The sequence below is a fragment of the Saimiri boliviensis genome, chromosome 21 (genome assembly GCF_048565385.1).
Source record: "Saimiri boliviensis isolate mSaiBol1 chromosome 21, mSaiBol1.pri, whole genome shotgun sequence".
NCBI classification, from domain to species: Eukaryota; Metazoa; Chordata; class Mammalia; order Primates; family Cebidae; genus Saimiri; species Saimiri boliviensis.
Window position 1 is genome coordinate 10,000,531 of NC_133469.1, and position 20,814 is coordinate 10,021,344.

Below are 20,814 nucleotides of genomic sequence, written 5' to 3' on the forward strand. Positions count from 1 at the left end.
ATTTTCTTCCATTCTATTCTAATATTCCTGGCTGAAATCCATTAAGCCAAGTTTTTTGTTGTTGTTGCTTTTTTTTTTTTTTTTTTTTAGACGGAGTTTCGCTCTTGTTACCCAGGCTGGAGTGCAATGGCGCGATCTCGGCTCACCGCAACCTCCGCCTCCTAGGTTCAGGCAATTCTCCTGCCTCAGCCTCCTGAGTAGCTGGGATTACAGGCACGCGCCGCCATGCCCAGCTAATTTTTTTTTTGTATTTTTAGTAGAGACGGGGTTTCACCATGTTGACCAGGATGGTCTCGATCTCTTGTGATCCACCCGCCTCGGCCTCCCAAAGTGCTGGGATTACAGGCTTGAGCCACCGCGCCCGGCGCTTTTTTTTTTTTTATGTACAGAATTTTCATGTTTTGCCTAGGCTGAAGTGCAGTGGCTCGATCTTGGCTCACTGCAATATCCACCACGCCAGGCTGATTCTTGGTATTTTTAGTAGAGACAGGGTTTCACCATATTGTCCAGGCTGGTCTCGAACTCCTGACCTCATGATCTGCCTGCCTTGGCCTCCCAAAGTGCTGGGATTACAAGCATGAGCCACTGTGCCTGGCCTAAACCAGGTTTTATGTCCCTGACTAGGGGATGTTTTTAAACCCCAAGTTTAAAAACAATTAACTAGGTTGGGTATGGTGGCTCATGCCTTTAATCCCAGCACTTTGGGAGGCTGAGGCCGGTGGATCACGAAGTCAGGAGATCGAGACCAGCTTGGACAACGTGGTGAAACGCTGTCTCTACTAAAAATACAAAAATTAGCTGGGCGTAGTGATGCGTGCCTGTAGTCCCAGCTACTTGGGAAGCTGAGGCAGAATAACTTGAACCTGGGAGGCAGAGGTTGCAGCAGTGAGCCAAGATCACGCCACTGCGCTCTAGCCTGGCAATAGAGTAAGACTCTGTCTCAAAAAAAAAAAAAAAAAAAAAAAAAAAAAAAAAAAAAAATTAACTAGAAGAGGGGCTGGGTGGGGATGAAGTAAGGGGAATAAAAATATAAACAACTAGGCCAGGTGCAGTGGCTTATGTCTATAATACTAGCACTTTGGGAGGCGGGAGGATTGAAGCCAAGAGTTCAAGACCAAACTGGCCAACAAACCTAGCAAGACCCTGTCTCTATTCAACAACAAACTAGATCATAAATAAAATCCTTGTATTCCTTTTGCCTCTCCTTCCACCCAGGGCATACAATAGGCAATCACTCCAACAATTACTTGCTAAATTAAACCGAAAAAGGGGTCACAAACTCGGAGTCTGGGTGAGTAATATCATTAATTGAAAAGGGAGGGGTATAAGAATAGCCCAAGTGTGGTGATAAATGGTATGTGACCTTCAGCCTCTGTGTCTGGGACACAATAGGGGAGTGGTCGGGACTTGAGGCAACCAGAGAACACAAGCCCTGTCTAAGAGACAGCTGCTATTCAACTCCAGACAATTGTTGCCAGTTTAACACCCAGTGTTGCCAGATATTTTGAATTTAGAACAAGTGGCAACTTAAGCTATTTTTGTACAATATCCCACATTTTCAATATTGGCAACTCACTTTATTTATTTATTTATTTATTAAAGATGGGGTTTCCCCATGATGGCCAGGCTGGTCTTGAACTGCTGACCTCAGGTGATCCACCCACCTCGGCCTCCCAAAGTGTTAGGATTACAGGCGTGAGCCACCTCGCCCGGCCAGCAACTCACTTTTAAAACCGTAATATGGGCCGGGCGCGGTGGCTCAAGCCTGTAATCCCAGCACTTTGGGAGGCTGAGGCGGGTGGATCACAAGGTCGAGAGATCGAGACCATCCTGGTCAACATGGTGAAACCCCGTCTCTACTAAAAATACAAAAAATTAGCTGGGCATGGTGGCGCATGCCTGTAATTCCAGCTACTCAGGAGGCTGAGGCAGGAGAATTGCCTGAACCCAGGAGGCGGAGGTTGTCCAGCCTGGGTAACAAGAGTGAAACTCTGTCTCAAAACAAACAAAAAAACAAAAAAACCGTAATATGTCAGTATGTGCCAAGAAAACACATCTGCCAGATGTGGACCTTGGTCTGCCAATTAGCAACTTCTGAATTACAATTAACTTCCCAAGGACTCAAACTGAACTGACCAAATTTCAGAGAGACTATGTGTCACTCTATTCTGACCTGTAGCTTTTTAACTGTAGTTTGAAGCAAAGACATAGAAGGAAAAGATTCTTTTCCTTGCTTGGAATTTGTCTGTTTTAAAAGACTCTGATTATTTCTACCTGTTCCCAATCACTCAGTTCCTTATCAGCTCTGTCCCAAGTGACCTGTTGATACCACCAAGGCTAAAATGTTACTTTCTTTGAACCCTGCAGTTTAGCATCTTAGCAAGACAGGTTTGTTCATTTACCTTGTTTACTAGAATTCACAGTCTTAGTGAATTCTATATAAAAATCATTTGTCGGCTGGGCATGGTGGCTCATGCCTGTAATCCCAGCACTTTGGGAGGCCAAGGCAGGCTGATCACTTGAGGTTAGGAGTTCAAGACCAGCCTGACCAACATGATGAAACCCCATCTCTACTAAAAATACAAGAATTACCCAGGTGTGTGGTGTGTGCCTGTAATACCAGCTGCTCTAGAGGCAGGACAATCACTTGAACCTGGGAGGTGGAGGCTGCAGTGAGCCAAGATCGTGCCACTGCACTGCAGCATGGGCAACAGAGCAAGACTCTGTCTCAAAATAAATAAAATTTTAAACAATTTAAAAATGATTTTTCGCTCTCTGCTCCTTCTGTTCGACAGACAGCCGCATCCTGTCTCCCATTGCCAGCCACATCCCTGAGACACCATGGGGAAGGTGAAGGTCGGAGTCAACGATTTGGTCGTATTGGGCGCCTGGTCACCAAGGCTGCTTTTAACTCTGGTAAAGTGGATATTGTCGCCATCAATGATCCCTTCATTGACCTCAACTACATGGTCTACATGTTCCAGTATGATTCCACCCACGGCAAATTCCATGGCACTGTCAAGGCTGAGAATGGGAAGCTTGTCATCAATGGAAATCCCATCACCATCCTCCAGGAGCGAGATTCCTCCAAAATCAAGTGGGGCAATGCTGGCGCTGAGTACGTGGTGGAGTCCACTGGTGTCTTTACCACCATGGAGAAGGCTGGAGCTCACTTGCAGGGGGAAGCCAAAAGGGTCATCATATCTGTCCCTTCTGCTGATGCCCCCATGTTTGTGATGGGCGTGAACCATGAGAAGTATGACAACAGCCACAAGATCATCAGCAATGCCTCCTGCACCACCAACTGCTTAGCACCCCTGGCCAAGGTCATCCATGACAACTTTGGTATCGTGGAAGGACTCATGACCACCGTCCACGCCATCACTGCCACCCAGAAGACCATGGATGGCCCCTCCAGGAAACTGTGGCATGATGGCCGTGGGGCTCTCCAGAACATCATCCCTGCCTCTACTGGCGCTGCCAAGGCCATGGGCAAGGTCATCCCTGAGCTGAACGGGAAGCTCATTGGCATGGCCTTCCGTGTCCCCACTGCCAACGTGTCAGTGGTGGACCTGACCTGTCGTCTGGAAAAACCTGCCAAATATGATGTCATCAAGAAGGTGGTGAAGCAGGCGTTGGAGGGTCCCCTCAAGGGCATCCTGGGCTACCCTGAGCACCAGGTGGTGTCCTCTGACTTCAACAGCAACACCCATTCTTCCACCTTCAATGCTGGGGCTGGCACTGCCCTCAACGACCACTTCGTCAAGCTCATTTCCTGGTATGACAATGAATTTGGCTACAGCAACAGGGTGGTGGACCTCATGTCCCACACGGCCTCCAAGGAGTAAGACCACTGGACCACCAGCCCCAGCAAAAGCACGAGAGGAAGAGAGGCCCTCACAGCTGGGGAGTCCCTGCCACAGTGAGTCCCCCACCACTCTGAATTGACCCTCCTCACAGTTTCCACGCAGACCCCTTGAAGAGGGAGGGGCCTAGGGAGCCCCACCTTGTCGTGTACCATCAATAAAGTCCCCTGTGCTCAGCAAAAAAAAAAAAAAAAAAAATTTTCTTCAGTAGCCAACCACAGTTCCCCAAAGCCAATTTCTTTTGCACCTGCTGAAGAAATCAAATTGAGGAACTATTCTCTTAAATAACTTCAAAGAAACAATACAAAGTTTCTTGCCCTGGAGTGTGTATGAGAGGGTGACTCATCTCTGAGAGTTAATTGAGGCCAATTACGACCAGCCTGATTTGTTATGGCACCACATCTTGCTTACTCTCAGACAGGGGATGTGTCCCCCACCTTCTCCCTGCCTCACCTGCTTGCTCATGGAGCTCACCATTTTGCAAGCATGGTGCATGCCTTTCAACACATGATTATTCAAAATGGGAGGGGAATCTGAAATGCCTCAGTAGGCATTTAGCTGACAATTACACCCTGGCAAGATGTAATCACACACTGGGTACAAGTGGGGAGGAAAAAAAAAACTTCCTCCTCACCACATGATAAATGGAGACATCAGCAGTTAAGAAAGGTGGTTACCTTTTTCCCCCGCCTCTATTTTTTTCTTACTTACATGCTAACCTTTTACCCAGAGCTCCCACCAAGGAGGCTGGATTTATCATTTCATTCTAATAATGCTGCTGAGGGCTCGTATCTTTCCAGTGTTGCAGAGGAGATTCGATTAAACGCACAAACACCTAGAAATTCATGGCTTTCCTTCTAAGGATTCAGTTTGCCCATCCTCAGTCTGTCCAGAATGGTAAAAGACACCCACCCTTTAACTGCTTATATGTACTCCAGCTGTCCCTACCTGAGGTGCCCTAGGACAACTTGCCTCGGCTCACCTTCACCTTTGTCAGAGGTTACACATTGGAGAGTGCACACCATACTGAGCACTGGATATGCATGATATGATGCAACTTGGCGCAAACACTTATCTTTAAATTAAGAATAGCAATGATTTGAGCCAGGCTTTACATACAGCATCGTACTTAATCCCCCACACGAGCTACATTTTATAGATGAGAAAACTGAGGTTTGGTGATAATCGAGTTTTGCTGCATTAAATTAAGATCGCACAGTAGGTAGCACAACTGGGATATAAGTCCACCTATTTCTATGGCTGCCTTAATCAATGACTACAAATACCAGCATCCCTTGCCATGCCTGCTGGTGCAAACGCACACTCCCAAGGGCCCAGTCCGAACGCTGGATCCTAAACCCAATCAGACACCGCCTCTCTCTGTCCCCTGACCAATGGAAAGGCTGTTGCTAACGCGCCGGCTATATTTTTTAGCTTTCGGTGATCTGGGAGCTTGTGGATCGGCTGAGCCGCCCTGCCTGGTGGAAAGAGCTAGGGGAGAAGAGAGAATGGGAGGGGAGGGGAGGGGAGGGGAGGGGAGGGGATGAGGAAGGGAAGGGTGCAGCGGGACTGTGCGGGAGGGGGCGTGTGTGTGACGCTGTCACTCGCTGACGCACAAGGCAAGTAGTCCCTGGAGGTGCCCCCGGGGTTGCGGCGCTCAGAGTGTGGGGGATGGGGGGACGCTCAGGCTCATCCCGCCTCCCAGTCTCGGTGGAGTTTGCCCTCTAGCCCGGCATTTTTCTGCTGCATTCAGGGAAAGCGCATTTGAACCCCCACGCTACCGGTGCTCTCTGCCCTTGCCCAAAAAAGCGATCGTGAAAAAAAAAAAAAAAAAAAAAAAGCAAACCGTTCGTAGCTGGAAACTTTCGGATCTCGCCACCCAACGTGGGCTTGGCGGCTGCTGCTGGGCCGGAACCGTCTGGAATGACAAAAAGGTGGGGGCGGGGAGGGGAGAACTGGGAAATGGGTCATCTAAGGAGGGACTCGGACGAACACCCCACGCACAGTTCCCCGGGGGCTCCGGACTGCATCTTCCGGCAGCCCTGTCTGCCTGTGACCCCAGAACACAGCCCTCTCTATCCCTGGCTCTGCGTCCCGCACAGTCACAAAGAGGCAGAGCAGCCCGCGTGGCCAGAGGCAGGACAGGGGGCCTCAGGGCGCGGGGCTGGTGCGCCCAGTCCCGAGTTCCCGGGGCCTAGCTCCGCCGCCCGAGGGGCCGTAGTGGCTGCGAGCCGGGCACCCCTTGCACGGTCAGGGGCTACTCGACGCCAGCGAGACTGCCTAGAAGAAATGTGGCTCTCCCGCGTGCCCCACACTGGGGTCGCTAGCCAAGGAGAACAAACCCGAGTCGAGAGGGGCTGCGCCCGCGCGCCTGCGCAAAGCCGGCGCCGGCCCCCCCCGGGCTGCGAGTAAAGGAGCGCCAGAGGCGGCGAGGGGTAGGTCTATTGTAGCGCTCAGCTCGTTTTCTCGGCCGTGGGCCTAGTCCTCGCCTCTTCCTCCCGCACAGCGCGGCTCAGGCCTGCCTGAAACGGGTCCGACTCGTTTCCAGAGCCCGCGCCGTCCCCTCCGCTCTCCCTCAGCGGAGGCCGTAACTGGGGTGATGCGAGGGCCGCGGGCAGGGCCAGACACCCGGAGCCGGAGCTGGAGGAAGGCCCCGGGAAATGGCTCGGGCAAAGGTCCGAACCGTGTAAGCTGAGGCAGGTGCAGGGCGGAGGAGTCAGCGGGGAAGTTCCCGGAGGGCCTGGTGACTCCGTTCCCTCCCCCGCGACACTCGTCCCTCAAACACAACTAAAGAGAGCACTGTGTCCGGCCCGTGAGCAACCTGGCCTCGGGCGCCCTCAGCCCTCTCGGAGCGCCTGTCCTCAGGGAGAACACCTCACAAAACGCGCACGAGTTCAGAGTGGTGTGGGAATCAAGAAAAGGAGTGCGGCGCATCGCCGTGACGGGGCGGGAAAGGCGGGAGTCAGGAGCAGGAGGGCTCCGCGTGCACCAAGGGGCCGAGGAATGGCTCCGCGCGGTACCAGCGAGCCGAGGCGCTGGGCGGCCTGGGAAGTAGTCCCGGCCGTGCTCCGGCCCCGCCCCTGCAGGGCGGAGGGACGCATCACGCAGGGGTGGGGAAGCGGGATCCGTGCGCAGGGTTGCTAAGGGTGAAACTTTTCATTGACTTTGCTCACTTCGGGCCGGGGCGCGGGAAGGTGTGGGTTGTCAGCGGAGACAAGCCAGTGGCTCGGGCGGCGCGGGGCCAGAAGGGCAGGACCGCCCGCCGGCGACAGCCCAGACCGTCTTCCGTTCCGCGACACGAACCACCCTCCAGTCCGCCATCCCCGCGCCGTCGCCGCTGGTCCGTCCACCTGCTCTCCGTCCCCACGCCGCCGAGCCCGACCTCCTAAGAGCTGAAAGAAATTCTTGAGAGTCCTAGCCCATAGTCCCCTGCTTCGTCCCCCAACCCTCAACGACGAAAAGGACTTCGATCCCCGACCCACCGGCACCCGGGAAGGAAGGGAAAGAGACCTCCGCCCCGCGCTCAGGACCACCCTGGAGGGAGAAGCCGCCCCGAGGCCGGCAGAGCGCCCCGCCGCCGCGGAGACCCGAGTGAGTGGGGGGGGCGTGCGGGCGGGGGGCCCGCCCCGAGACCCAGCTGCCCTGACCGCCTCTCCCACCCCGCCCCACTCCCGCTTTGCTGGACTCTCCACGTTGCTGCCGCCCCCTCCCTCGCCTGGCCAGCATTTTCTTTCCCCTTCCAGCTCCCCTCTAGACCCCCCTTTTCCCTGCTCCTCTCCTCACGCCATCTCTGCTCCTGGGGTGCCCAAGAGCTCCCTTTTCTCCCAGTTCTAAGAGTGGCCCTCTCTTGGGTGGGGTGCATTTCCTCCCTTCCCCGCCTCCCCCAGTTCTTTATATCCCAGCTACTCGCTAGATCTTCCTTGTTCTCCAAAGAAACGTTAACTCCCCCCACCGTTAAATAAATCCGAGGAAGGAAAGGGATCCAGGCCTTGTTTTTCTGCTTGTTTTCCCGTGTGCAGGGAAGGGGGGTGGTAATTGTTAATAGGCTCTATTTCTGGCTCTGTGAAGCCTGAATGGTGGAGGTGGGACACCCCCTTTGGCGACAGGACAGGTCAGTGGAGACTGTCCTTGGGCCACTGAGCTAGAGTTCACCATTTCGGCTTGAGCTCTTTATGCTCTTCAGTGTTTTAAGGAAAAACTGGGCAGAAAAAAAGTCCCCTTTGACCAGTGCCAGTGAGTGGATTCTGGTTATCTTGGTAAGGTGCCTGTGAGGTGGGAGCCCTACCCCCAAACTCCTTTCCCTCCTGTCCGGAGGATGAACTGTGCCCTTGACCACCAGAAATCTGGAGGGGAAGGAGGCACTGCCTGCAGGCCTTCTCCCTCCCCCAGGAGAAACCAGAACCCCACACACAACAAGCTTCAACTTGGGTGCCGGCAGAGGCCAGGTCTCTGGTGCTGCTCCATATCTAAACGGTCTTTTTCTCCTTCTCACCCACGGTACCCTGGGAATGGGTCCCTCATCTCTGATTTTCCAGCAGAAAAACAACCCTATTGCTTTCTTGGGCGTCTGCCCCCATCCCTCCATGAAGCACAGGGAGAAGCTTGTGTGGGAGGAAGGATTAAGGAGGTTTAACACCCAGTAGTGGAGCTTGCTGAGGATGTTAAGTCTGGTCGTAGAGCAGACCTTGCCATGGGAGGAGATACACAGAATTTTAGTATGAGAAGATGCTCGGGTGTCAGGTGTACAATTTTTTTTTTTTTCTTCTCTGCCTGGGAACCTTTTCCTATATCCCTCTCCCGGATCTGGTTACTCAGAGTTGGATTAGAAATGGGGTGAGGCTTGGTCCTTGCTGGCCTAGGCCCGGCACCTCCCCACAGCTTGATTGGAAATTTCTTTGGCCGAGAGGATGGGAGAACTGAGTTTGATTCCTGCCTTTCCTTTCCTGGCTGTTGGGGTGTTGAAGCCGAGTCCGCTAGGCATTAAGTGAAAAGGCTTGTTTCCCTTTGAATCCACCGTCCATCCAGCAACCCCAGACGGACCGCCCAGGCCCTGGAATTCTGGTTAAGGTGGTGGGGGGAGGGGGTCGTGACCTTATCTAAGCCAGCCCGCTCCCTTCACCCAGGAAAAAAACTCTTTAGAAGCAGATCCTAGTTTCAACAGTGATGGGAGGCGATGAAGGGAAAGGTGGGAAAGTTAGGCTCTCGTAAAGCCTAGAGGATGTGGTGGGGCCATACAATACAGGGAGTAGGCATTCTGGGTAGAATCTCTATGAAATGTATTAGGCGATGGGAGGGGGGCACCGGCAGCCACAACGCGCATGTGCATCGGAAACTTTTCCTGGGCTGTTCGACCCTCGGTCAGCTCTCCTTACTGGGCATGCGTAGTGCAGCCAGTTAGGCCTTCACAAAGTACTCAGGGAAGTGTAGTGTGCAGAGAAAGTAGGTCACTTGCTGCCGCCGGGTCCGGAGGCGTTCGAGGACTACAACTCCCAGAGTGCAGAGCGTGCCCTCGCCGCCGGCCTCCCCACCTACTTTGGGGTTGAGTGGAGTTTTCCTGGCTCCTGAGGAATATGGAGCGCCCTAGAAAGGATCTTCTTAGCCGAAAGGGGCCTTGTAGTCAGACCTAGGGTTGACCAGTCTATGTTTAGGGGAGATGATGTGAGACTGGGCGTGGTGGTGCAGTCAGTCGGCACCAGTCCTGGAAGCCTTTCAACCCACACCTCCCCGTCTGGGCCGCTGCCCTTGGGACCAGCGAGTTGGGGCGGATCCTGGGTCTCACTAAAAAGAGGAACTGCCTGCGTTTGGCTCTCACTCCCCAGGCAGCGCCAGGGCACTCGCATTCACCCGGTCTGTGACACCTGCTGGCCCCTCCACACTCAGTTGAGTCCCGTAGTCCTTCATTGTAGGACAGTTCGCGTGTTAAGGCTTACAAGTGTCTGAATATCTTTTCGGGTTTGGTGCTCAGTGGATTCCGTCACCGGTATCCCTCCGTTCCTTCTTTGAAACACTATTTTCTTTTAAAAAATCTTCCAGCTGCGAGCGGTGGCTCACACTTGTAATTGCAGCACTTTGGGAAGCCAAGGCAGGCGGATCACGAGGTTGGGAGTTCGAGACCAGCCTGGCCAACATGGTGAAACTACCCTGCTCTACTAAAAATACAAAAATTAGTTGAGCGTAGTTGCACAGGCCTGTAACCGCAGCTACTCAGGAGGCTGAGATAGGAGAATCGCTTGAACCAGCTCTGGGCAACAGAACAAGACTCCGTCTCGGGGTGGGGGTGGGGAGAACTTCCTTCACTCTGACATTAGAGCATGCATGCACGCGCGCACACACACACACACACACCCCTTCCTCACATTTTTTTCTTTTTCTTTTTTTTAACTGAACAAAGTCTCAAGAAGGTTGTTGTTGTTGTTGTTTTGTTTGTTTTTTAAGAGCCAAAAGCCAACAGCACCCGGTATTCCCAGCGGTCTCCCATCCAAATACTAACCAGGCCTGACCCTGCTTAGCTTTCGAGATCAGGTGCATTCAGGGTGGTATGGCCCTAGGCACCTTCCTCACATTTTTGTCAGAGGTTCCGTCTGGAATCCCACTGACACTGACTGAGGCCTTTTCCCAGCTTCATGCCCCACTTCCCCCATCGTCTTTCTCCTAAGCACCTACTCTTTAAAAACGTAAGTCAGCACAAGGGATCGGAATCCAAGTTTAACTTTGATGCTGGAAGTAAACAAGTGAGGATAAGGTACTTAGTGAAATTGGACAGAATTTTGCTCTCATATTTGCCTTTTTTTTTTTTTTTTTTTGAGAGGGAGTTTCGCTCTTGTTACCCAGGCTGGAGTGCAATGGCGCGGTCTCGGCTCACTGCAAACTCCACCTCCTGGGTTCAGGCAATTCTCCTGCCTCAGCCTCCTGAGTAGCTGGGATTACAGGCATGAGCCACCATGCCCAGCTAATGTTTTGTATTTTTAGTAGAGACGGGGTTTCACCATGTTGACCAGGATGGTCTCGATCTCTTGACCGCTTGAGCCAACGCGCCCAGCCCACCTTTTTTTTTTTTTTTTTTTTTTAAACGAACTCTGGGTCTTGTCACCCAGGCTGAAATGCAATGGCACAATCTTGGTTCACTGTAACCTCCACCTCCTGGGTTCAAGCAATTCTCCTGCCTCAGCCTCCTAAGTAACTGGGATTACAGGTGCCTGCTACCACACCCAGCTAATTTTGTATTTTTAGTGGAGACAGGGTTCCACCATGTTGGCCAGGCTGGCCTCGAACTCCTGACCTCAGGTGATCCATCCACCTTGGCCTCCCAAAGTGCTGGGATTACGGCTGTGAGCCACTGTGCCTGTCCCATATTTGCTTTTTTTTAATAGGTTGACAAAAGGGAGATTTTGCTATTAAACACCTCATCATTTTTATTCTTTTGCTCCCTTTTTGGCCATTTGTGCCTACATTGGGGTTAGAAAAGATCTTAGTGTACTCTGCAGTCGCTTAATGAATCCCTTTACTTGTTCCCTTTATTGATAGGTAGTTATTTCTAAGCTTTCTAATCTTACTATACTTCCATAAATATTTTATATGTAAGCTCTAGAATTTGTTCATACCTTTTTAAAAAATGAACAACCTCCTCTGAATGGCCACTCCTATCTTTAGCTAAAGACAAGCTAGCACCAGTGCTTTAATCCTCTGCTCCATAAGCTTCTTGCAGTCAAAATTAGAGCCTGAGCTGATAGAGCAGAAAATCTCATTCTGGTTGTCCATCATTTTTGTAAGGTTCCACCCCACAGCCATCTGGTCTGGCCTGTTCTCTAATTAAGAGGCAAAGGTGGCATTATATACTTCCTTATTTGTGCGGCAACATCACTGAGGTATAAATTGGTGTGCAGCTTTAGTTGCTTATGCTGCAGAAAATGATTAGCTAGGCAGAGCTGATGACAGTGGTTCTATTGTATTTTGGGGTGGGAGGCTTATTTCCCAATGACTTTGTCCTGCATTTAAAATGCTCCCATTTTGAGGCTGAACTGTTCAGGGTAGTTAACTTGGAAGACAATTATTCAGCAAGGTTTGAGGAGGCCTCGAAAGGTGTAGAAGCTCTTTGCTCTCAGTGGAATACCAAGAGGTGCATTTTAAGAGGCCACATGGTGCCTTGGGAGAGAGAGATCATAGGTTGATTTCAGTCTGTTTTAGATTTCAAACAGTATTTGGAATCAAATGCTTTTAGACAGTATTTGGAAATACTGTCTTTAACACCAGGTTCCACTCTAGACAACCAGTATCAACTTTCCTCACAGCCTTTTTTTTGGGGGGTTGGGAGGCAAAATCTCACCGTCACCTAGGCTGGAGTGCAGTGGCTCGACCTCAGCTTACTGCAACCTCTGCTTCGCAGGTTCAAGTGATTCTCCTGCCTCAGCCTCCCGAGTAGTGGGATTACAGATACACGCCCGGCTAATTTTTGTGCCTTTAGTAGAGATGGGATTTCGCCATGTTGGCCAGGCTGTTCTTGAACTCCTGACCTCATGTGATCCACTCGCCTTGGCCTTCCAAAGTTCTGGGATTACAGGTGTGAGCCATCACGCCTGTCTCTTCACACCTTAAAGTCTGCTTCATGTTTGACACATCTATGGACCACGTTGCCCTTTCAGACTTCCATTCCTGAGAGAAGGCCTGTGGTTCTGGTGGCTAGATTTGTATCTGCTGATGAGCCTGATCCTCATAAACAGAAAGCCCTTTATTCTTTTTATTATTCTTACTTTTTAAGCCCAAAAAAGCCCTGAAATTGATCTGTGTTGATAATGAATAGACATTTGAGGCTGAGGCATATGGATGGCTTGAACATGTTAGTTCAAGAACAGCCGGGGCAACATGGCCAAACCCCATCTCTAACATGCACGCACACACACCACACACTGCCAGGCATGGTGGCTCACACCTGTAATCCCAGCACTTTGGGAGGCTGAAGCTAGTGGATCACCTGAGACCAGGAGTTGGAGACCAGCCTGGCCAACACAGTGAAACTCCATCTCTACTGAAAATACAAAAATTAACCAGATGTGGTAGCATGTGCCTGTAATCCCAGCTACTCGGGAGGCTGAGGTGGGAGAATCATTTGAACCTAGGATGCAGAGGTTGCAGTGAGCTGAGATCGTGCCACTGCACTCCAGCCTGAGCAATAGAATGAGACTCAGTCTCAAAATAAATAAATAGATAAATAAATTAAATTAAAATGTCCCTTAAGAGCCAGGGGCCCAGGCCTGAGAATTACAGGGAAATGTGTTGGGGCAGGTGTTTAGAAAACTCAAAATCCCCAGCCTGAAATTAGTACCTGGATACTCGAACTGGATCCAGAAAGGATTTGAATCAAGATCCAGCCCGGAATCTTTAACAGGACAGAAGATGCCCTTGACAGGGCATAGAGACAGATCATAGCCGGGCGCGGTGGCTCAAGCCTGTAATCCCAGCACTTTGGGAGGCTGAGGCGGGTGGATCACGAGGTCGAGAGATCGAGACCATCCTGGTCAACATGGTGAAACCCCGTCTCTACTAAAGATACAAAAAATTAGCTGGGCATGGTGGCACGTGCCTGTAATCCCAGCTACTCAGGAGGCTGAGGCAGGAGAATTGCCTGAGCCCAGGAGGCGGAGGTTGCGGTGAGCCGAGATCGCGCCATTGCACTCCAGCCTGGGTAACAAGAGCGAAACTCCGTCTCAAAAAAAAAAAAAAAAAAAAAAAAAAAAAAAAAAAAAAAAAAAAAAAAAAAAAAAAAAAAAAGAGACAGATCATAGAGCAGTCATGTCTCTGTGCTTAGCTCAGCAGTACAGCATTGCCCAGAGGTCTGGCTAGGAGCATGTTCTGGCTCTGCCTCCCCTCAGAGCCAGTTCTTTCAGTTCAGTTTCTCCCCCAGCATGAACCCTGGAGCTGCCCTTTTGGAGAAAATGAGATTAGGATCACAGGCTCACAGGACCTCACAGATCATCTTCCTGAGACATGAAGCTGGCTCAGGCTGAGGGAGTAAACCTTTTTGACCTCAGTGGGATCTGGCTGTGAGAGAATCCCAAAATAACAATCTGGTGTTTATCTTGGGCTGCCTTTTCTCTAAGCATCTCCAAACACTTGATAAATCTGATCTGGTGCCGAGGACAGGTGGTCAGACAGTCCCTGGGAGACTGAGTGATGATGGGTCCCTGCTGGAGGCTGCAGGGTGATGGAAAATTTCTTTCCTCTGCCACCCTCATCACTTACACTCTCACCAGAAACTACAGAGATTCCCACTCCTGTCCTCTGCTTCCCTGGGGCAGCCTCCAATCAGCAATTCCCTTGTTGGTCCACATTTCTGGTTGTGACAGGTCTTGCCTTTTTCCTGGGGCTCATGCTCTTTTCTTTTCTTTTTTTTTTTTTTTTTTGAGACGGAGTTTCGCTCTTGTTACCCAGGCTGGAGTGCAATGGCGCGATCTCGGCTCACCACAACCTCCGCCTCCTGGGTTCAGGCAATTCTCCTGCCTCAGCCTCCTGAGTAGCTGGGATTACAGGCACGTGCCACCATGCCCAGCTGATTTTTTGTATTTTTGGTAGAGACGGGGTTTCACTATGTTGACCAGGTTGGTCTTGATCTCTCGACCTCGTGATCCACCCGCCTCGGCCTCCCAAAGTGCTGGGATTACAGGCTTGAGCCACCGCGCCCGGCCTTCTTTTCTTTTTTTGAGACAGAGTTTTGCTCTTGTTGCCCAGGCTGGAGTGCAATGGCATGATCTTGGATCACTACAACCTCTGCCTCCCGGGTTCAAGCAGTTCTCCTGTCTCAGCCTCCCTTTTGCCCAGCCTGGAGTGCAATGGTGCAAACTCCGCCTCCCGGAGGGTTCAGGTGATTGTCCTGCCTCAGCCTCCTGAGTAGCTGGGATTACAGGCGTCTGCCACCATACCCAGCTAATTTTTTTTTTTGTATTTTTAGTAGAGATGGGTATCAGCATGTTTGCCAGGCTGGCCTTGAACTCTTGACCTCAGGTGATCCACCTGCCTCGGCCTCCCAAAGTGCTGGGATTGCAAGCATGAGCCACTGCACCCAGCCAGTTTTTGTATTTTTTAGTAGAGACAGGGTTTCACCATGTTGGCCAGGCTGGCCCTCAACTCCTGACCTGAGGTAATTCACCTGCCTCAGCCTCCCAGAGTGTTAAGATTACAGGCATGAGCCACGCGCCCGGCCCATTCTGTGGAGTTCTTAAATCAGTTCTGCAAACCGGGACTGAGCCAGACAGCATACACACCCATGGGGCCCAGGATGACAGATGGATGTGACTGGAGTCCAGGCCCCCAGTGAAAAATTGGCAGTGCTCCTTTCTGTACAGTGTCCTGTATCCCTTTTCATTTAAGGAGGACAACCAAAGATTTTAAACTTACATCTTAGTCTGACAGTTTGGGAGCACGACTTTATCAAGGTATTGTGGAGACAGCAAGAGCCTTCTCTTCTCCGCCTGATTTAGGGACTTGATTTTTTTAGTGTCATTCATACAGTGACCTGAATTCTCAAGATGGTGGAAAACACAGCTTTCCTATTTCTTGAGAATTACTTAAATATAGTAGCTAACTTTATCAAGTAACCTTTTAATTGCCAGGTACATTGTGAGGCAGTTTATATCTTGAACTAACTTAACTTCATGATAGCCTCATGTTACTAATGAGGAAACTAGGGCCCGCAGTCACTGGTGGGGCAGAAATAAGTTTCTCGGTCTGTGTGATCCAAAGTTGGTGCTTTTCTGTCTATCCTTAGCTGTTGGTTACCACCAGCTTTCTGCATATCTTCTCATGGTGCCTATCCTCATTTCCCAGAGCTGTCTGGAGCCCAAGGCTGTGCACGTGCCCTGTGCTGATTCTCTGCCTAGGAAAGGACCATGCAGCTAGAAATCAAAGTGGCCCTGAACTTCATCATCTCCTACTTGTACAACAAGCTGCCCCGGCGCCGGGCAGACCTGTTTGGGGAAGAGCTAGAGCGGCTTTTGAAAAAGAAATATGAAGGCCACTGGTACCCTGAGAAGCCACTGAAGGGCTCTGGCTTCCGCTGTGTTCACATTGGGGAGATGGTGGACCCTGTGGTAGAGCTGGCTGCCAAGCGGAGTGGCCTAGCAGTAGAAGATGTGCGGGCCAATGTGCCTGAGGAGCTGAGCGTCTGGATTGATCCCTTTGAAGTGTCCTACCAGATTGGTGAGAAGGGAGCTGTGAAAGTGCTGTACCTGGATGACAGTGAGGGCTGTGGTGCCCCAGAGCTGGACAAGGAAATCAAGAGCAGCTTCAACCCTGATGCCCAGGTGTTTGTGCCCATTGGCAGCCAGGACAGCTCCCTGTCCAATTCCCCATCACCATCCTTTGGCCAGTCACCCAGCCCCACCTTCATTCCCCGCTCTGCCCAGCCCATCACCTTCACCACCGCCTCCTTCGCTGCCACCAAATTTGGCTCCACTAAGATGAAGAAGGGGGGTGGGGCAGCAAGTGGTGGGGGTGTAGCCAGCAGTGGGGTGGGTGGCCAGCAGCCACCACAGCAGCCTCGCATGGCTCGCTCACCCACCAACAGCCTGCTGAAGCACAAGAGCCTCTCTCTGTCTATGCATTCACTGAACTTCATCACAGCCAACCCAGCCCCTCAATCCCAGCTCTCGCCCAATGCCAAGGAGTTTGTGTACAACGGTGGTGGCTCACCCAGCCTGTTCTTTGATGGGGCCGATGGCCAGGGCAGTGGCACGCCAGGCCCTTTTGGAGGCAGTGGGGCTGGCACCTGCAACAGCAGCAGCTTTGACATGGCCCAGGTCTTTGGAGGTGGTGCCAACAGCCTCTTCCTGGAGAAGACGCCCTTCGTGGAAGGCCTCAGCTACAACCTGAACACCATGCAGTATCCCAGCCAGCCGTTCCAGCCCGTGGTGCTGGCCAACTGACCATCTACCTGCCCCTAGGGCCAGGAGCACCCAAGACCACAGAAAAGAGAAAGGGAAGGAAAGGCCAAAAAAAGGAAAGAAAAATGTACAAAAAGATTTTCGATCTTCTCACTCTCACTTCTAGAAAAAAGATGCAGCCCAGGCACGGAATGGGAGGGCCCCACAAAGCACCGAAGTGTGTTTCACTCACCCCCCTACCGCTCGCCCACCGGCCTGTGATTTATTTGGTTGGTTTGGGTTTTATATTTCTTTTTTTTCTTCTTCTTACATGTAGTTTTCTATATAACATCTTTAATGAGTGGCTTCCTGTGCTAAGAATGGTCCAGATGTGAATTGCTGCTCCCTGCTCCTCCCTTCCTCCTTCACACTCCTGGTTTAGGATTGGTGTGTCCAAGCTCACAGGGAAGGAAGAGCTGCAGCTGAAGCCTAATCCTCCCTGAAACAGGGAGAGGCTGGCTCATGTCACTGCCTCTGTCACCCAGCTATCCTCGCACTCAAAGCCATCCAACCTCAGCAGGCCTTCTCGGGCCCTGCCACCTGGATAGGTCCGACCCCAGTCCCCGCTCCCTTTCAGGCAGGGCCACAGGGAATTACCAGCTGGCCACTTGACACCCTCCCCTTAGAGCTGATGTCTGTGACTACAGGGAGGTTAGCAGTTGTCTAGTGGAACTCCTTTCATCTCTGTCCTGTGGCCCCACTCCACCATTCCCTCCAGGCCCAGACCATCACCATGGCCCTGGCCACCTGGCTATCGATGCATGTGGCCTTTCTTTCCCTCACGTGGCTCCTTCTTCCCCAGGCCAGAGGTTGTGGGTAGGGAGGGGTGTGTGTGTATATGTGTATTTGGTTTGCTGTCCTTTTTTAAAGGATTCCAAGCCATGTGAAACTTCCCTTCTTCATGTGATTCTGGGTTGCAACAAGTGCTTCTTTATGTGTGAGGCTGGGGGTACTGGCAGTCCTTTTGCAGGGCAGTGTGTGTGGCGGGATGACACCACTGTGGCTGAGCCCGAGACACTCCCATAGAAAGCACTGCAGAAGGAACTGGTTTGCAGACTGTGGAGGGATCTGCCCTTTTGTTTTTGACCAAAAAAAATAGGTTAGCTCTGAAGGGCAGAGGGAATACCCAAGCCCTTGATGCCTATAAGAAATCCCTGGACTTCAACCCTCCTGTTGTGTGACCTTAGCTCAGTGAGAGCTGCTCACCTGAGCACCCTTAGGGGTGGGCAGGGAGGCAGAATGGAATTTTGGCGTTAGTGTCTGTGGGAGGCAGCCCTGAGCCTGGAGTTGAGACTTTGGGTCTCTTGGTTGGAGGTGTTATTTTAGTGCATTTGTGCCCCTGCCAGGTTGAGAGTTTCTCGGTACCTCTTGCCGTCCCCTCTCACAGCCCTGACCCAACCCCACCGTTGATGCTGTGAGGAGTGGTGTCCTGACAGGGACTCAGCACTCCCGGGTGATGCATTGGATCATAGGAGAGCGCCTGCTCTTCTGCCACTGCCACGAGGGGGCTTGTTCCTCACACTCTAGGAGGCCAGGCAAGCATGGACAGGAGCCAAGGGAGCAGGGTCACGAACTTTGTCTTTTTGCAAAGTGAGGCCCTTGGCATCAGGGTCTCATCACCAAAGCCCCTGGCAGCACACTCACTCCATCCTACCCAGGGACCCCAAGTAGGCAACTGCTATGGCAGTGGGTCCAACCCAGGCCGGCACTGCCAGCCTTCTCTCCCTGCAGTAGGCACCAGCTCTACCTCCCCTGGCAGGCAGGCAATCCCCTGGCTTCTCAGCCCAGCACCATCTGTTCCCCTAGACTTCTCAGGAGCCAGCCCAGTCTCAGCCACCCTTTCCCTTGTCCTCAGCTCCCACACAGGTGACAGGCCCAGCAGATAGCTTCTCTCTGGGAAAGGTTGGATGCTGCCTTACGTCCCCTTCTAGCCCTCCTCCCATCCACACACACGGGCGCCCACCCGCACCAGGTCGGCTTGTTGCTCACAGGTAGGGAGAGGGGGGAGGCCAACCCCTTTGTGTCTTGAAATATGGAGAAAAACGTGTGTTCAGGAGCATGACTCCAGTGCTGGGCTCTTGGGCCCAGTTCAGTCTGTCTTGTCTCAAATCTAGGCATTTTTGCTTCAATTTTATTTTTTTTAAGAAAACAAAAACAGAAATCTGCACTAATTTACCTGGTTTCATAGGAAAACTTTTTTTTTTATTTTTTACATTTTTTGGTGTCCGTTTGTATTGAATAATTTGCTACATTTGTAAAATGTAAGAGGTATATATAATATATGTATATTTCTAACGTAAAAAACATAATTTTTTTCTTTTCAAGATTTTTTCTTAAAAAGATGAGAGAAACATATTTTTTCAGGAAAAACAAACTTTAAAAAAAAGAGGAGAATAAAACCTTCTCTCCCCTTTCCCCATCCTCTGTCTATCCCTCTTTCCCAGGAACAAATCAAAAGGTGGATTATCTTGTGAAGAATGGAAACTGTTAGTCCAGAATGATGTCTTTTTCTCAATGCAGTGAGTTATAGATTCTCTAGTTTTCTCCCTAGGGATGGGAAGGGGGCATTGAGGCACGCCTGGAGAGGAGCCCGGGGAGCAGGGTCATGAACTTTTCTTTAGTGAAGGAGGAATACAATCAAGGGTTTTGTATTCAGAATGTTGTGCAATATTTTGGAATGGGACGTTGGTGTGTTTAGAGATTTTAGTTTAAAAACAAAACAAAAAGATCAAATCTGTACAGTTTCTATTGTTCCAGATTTTTTTAAGTTTGTATTAAAAGCATGATATATAATAGCCTGCCTGCTCTTGGCTTTCTTGGTTTCTGGGGTCCCTTTTGGGAGAGAATGGGATTGGCATAGCCCTTATAGGCTCCAAGAAATGACTGGTCCTCCTTACAGTGACTGAGCCCGGGATGTACATAACTGTCCTGGTGCCCCTCTGACCACCTATCCATCCCATCAACACAGGATACTTCAGTGTTCCTGCCACCCCAGATGCTTTTCTACACTGGAAACGGTTCCACGAAGTTAGGAACTACTCCAGTTCCCTCAGCCAATTGGTGGTGATGCCAGGGCTGGGAGCAGAGCCTGGAGAACGGGGTACCTCTTCATGGCTCTTTAGGAACTGCCTATTTCTGGGGAGAGATGAGGGGCAGCTTACAGCATGCTTTAGATCTAGTACTTAATCCTTAGTACTAGAACCTTAGATGTAAGCAAGGATGAGAACAGCTCATGTAAGCCAGGATCCATCCAAAAGCCTGGTGCTTGGATTCTTAGCCCTTTTCTTTGGCTAGACAATTTCAGAGCTGCTTTAAGAGTAAGACAGCCCAGCCTAGAGAAAGCCACCCTTCTGCCAGTGACCGATTTCCTTGGGAGCTTAGCCATCTCCCAGTGTCCCAGGCCATATTTTGCCCTTCCCAGGGCCTGTGCCCATTAATGCTGCCCATCTAAGAGGGAAACATCTCTGTATACCATCTCCCACCAGTGTACACTGCACTGCCAAGATCCCTGGGCTGAAGTGAGCTTAGAATATTTGTGAAGTTACTTCTTTTTTTTTTTTTTTTTTCAATTGGACAGGATCTTTAACTCCTGGGCTCAAGCAATCCTCCCACCTCAGCCTCTCTCTCAAAGTGCTGGGATTACAGATGTGAGCCACCGTTACCCATCCTGTTGAATCTTTTATTTCATCCTCAGAGGGTTTGTGTCCATTTTGCATTTAAGAAATAGGCTGCGGCCGGGTGCGGTGGCTCAAGCCTGTAATCCCAGCACTTTGGGAGGCCGAGGCGGGTGGATCACGAGGTCAAGAGATCGAGACCATCCTGGTCAACATGGTGAAACCCTGTCTCTACTAAAAATACAAAAATTAGCTGGGCATGGTGGCGCACGCCTGTAGTCCCAGCTACTAGGGAGGCTGAGGCAGGAGAATTGCTTGAACCCAGGAGGCGGAGGTTGTGGTGAGCCGAGATCGTGCCATTGCACTCCAGCCTGGGTAACAAGAGCAAAACCCCGTCTCAAAAAAAAAAAAAAAAAAAAAAAG

The 20,814-nt window shown here is 51.0% G+C and overlaps 1 protein-coding gene and 2 pseudogenes across 1 annotated transcript; 2 read left to right on the forward strand and 1 right to left on the reverse strand.

The window, feature by feature from the left end:
- The first annotated feature begins 2,826 nt into the window (after positions 1 to 2,826).
- On the forward strand, positions 2,827 to 4,032 carry LOC101031493 (glyceraldehyde-3-phosphate dehydrogenase pseudogene; annotated as a pseudogene).
- A 2,037-nt stretch (positions 4,033 to 6,069) lies between these two features.
- On the forward strand, positions 6,070 to 19,572 carry TOB2 (transducer of ERBB2, 2). The gene is made up of 2 exons (XM_003932829.4): positions 6,070 to 7,457; positions 15,684 to 19,572. The coding sequence occupies exon 2, from the start codon at positions 15,746 to 15,748 to the stop codon at positions 16,778 to 16,780; it is 1,035 nt and encodes a 344-aa protein (XP_003932878.1). The 5' UTR covers positions 6,070 to 7,457; positions 15,684 to 15,745; the 3' UTR covers positions 16,781 to 19,572.
- On the reverse strand, positions 10,309 to 10,416 carry LOC120361511 (5S ribosomal RNA; annotated as a pseudogene).
- Positions 19,573 to 20,814: the final 1,242 nt, after the last annotated feature.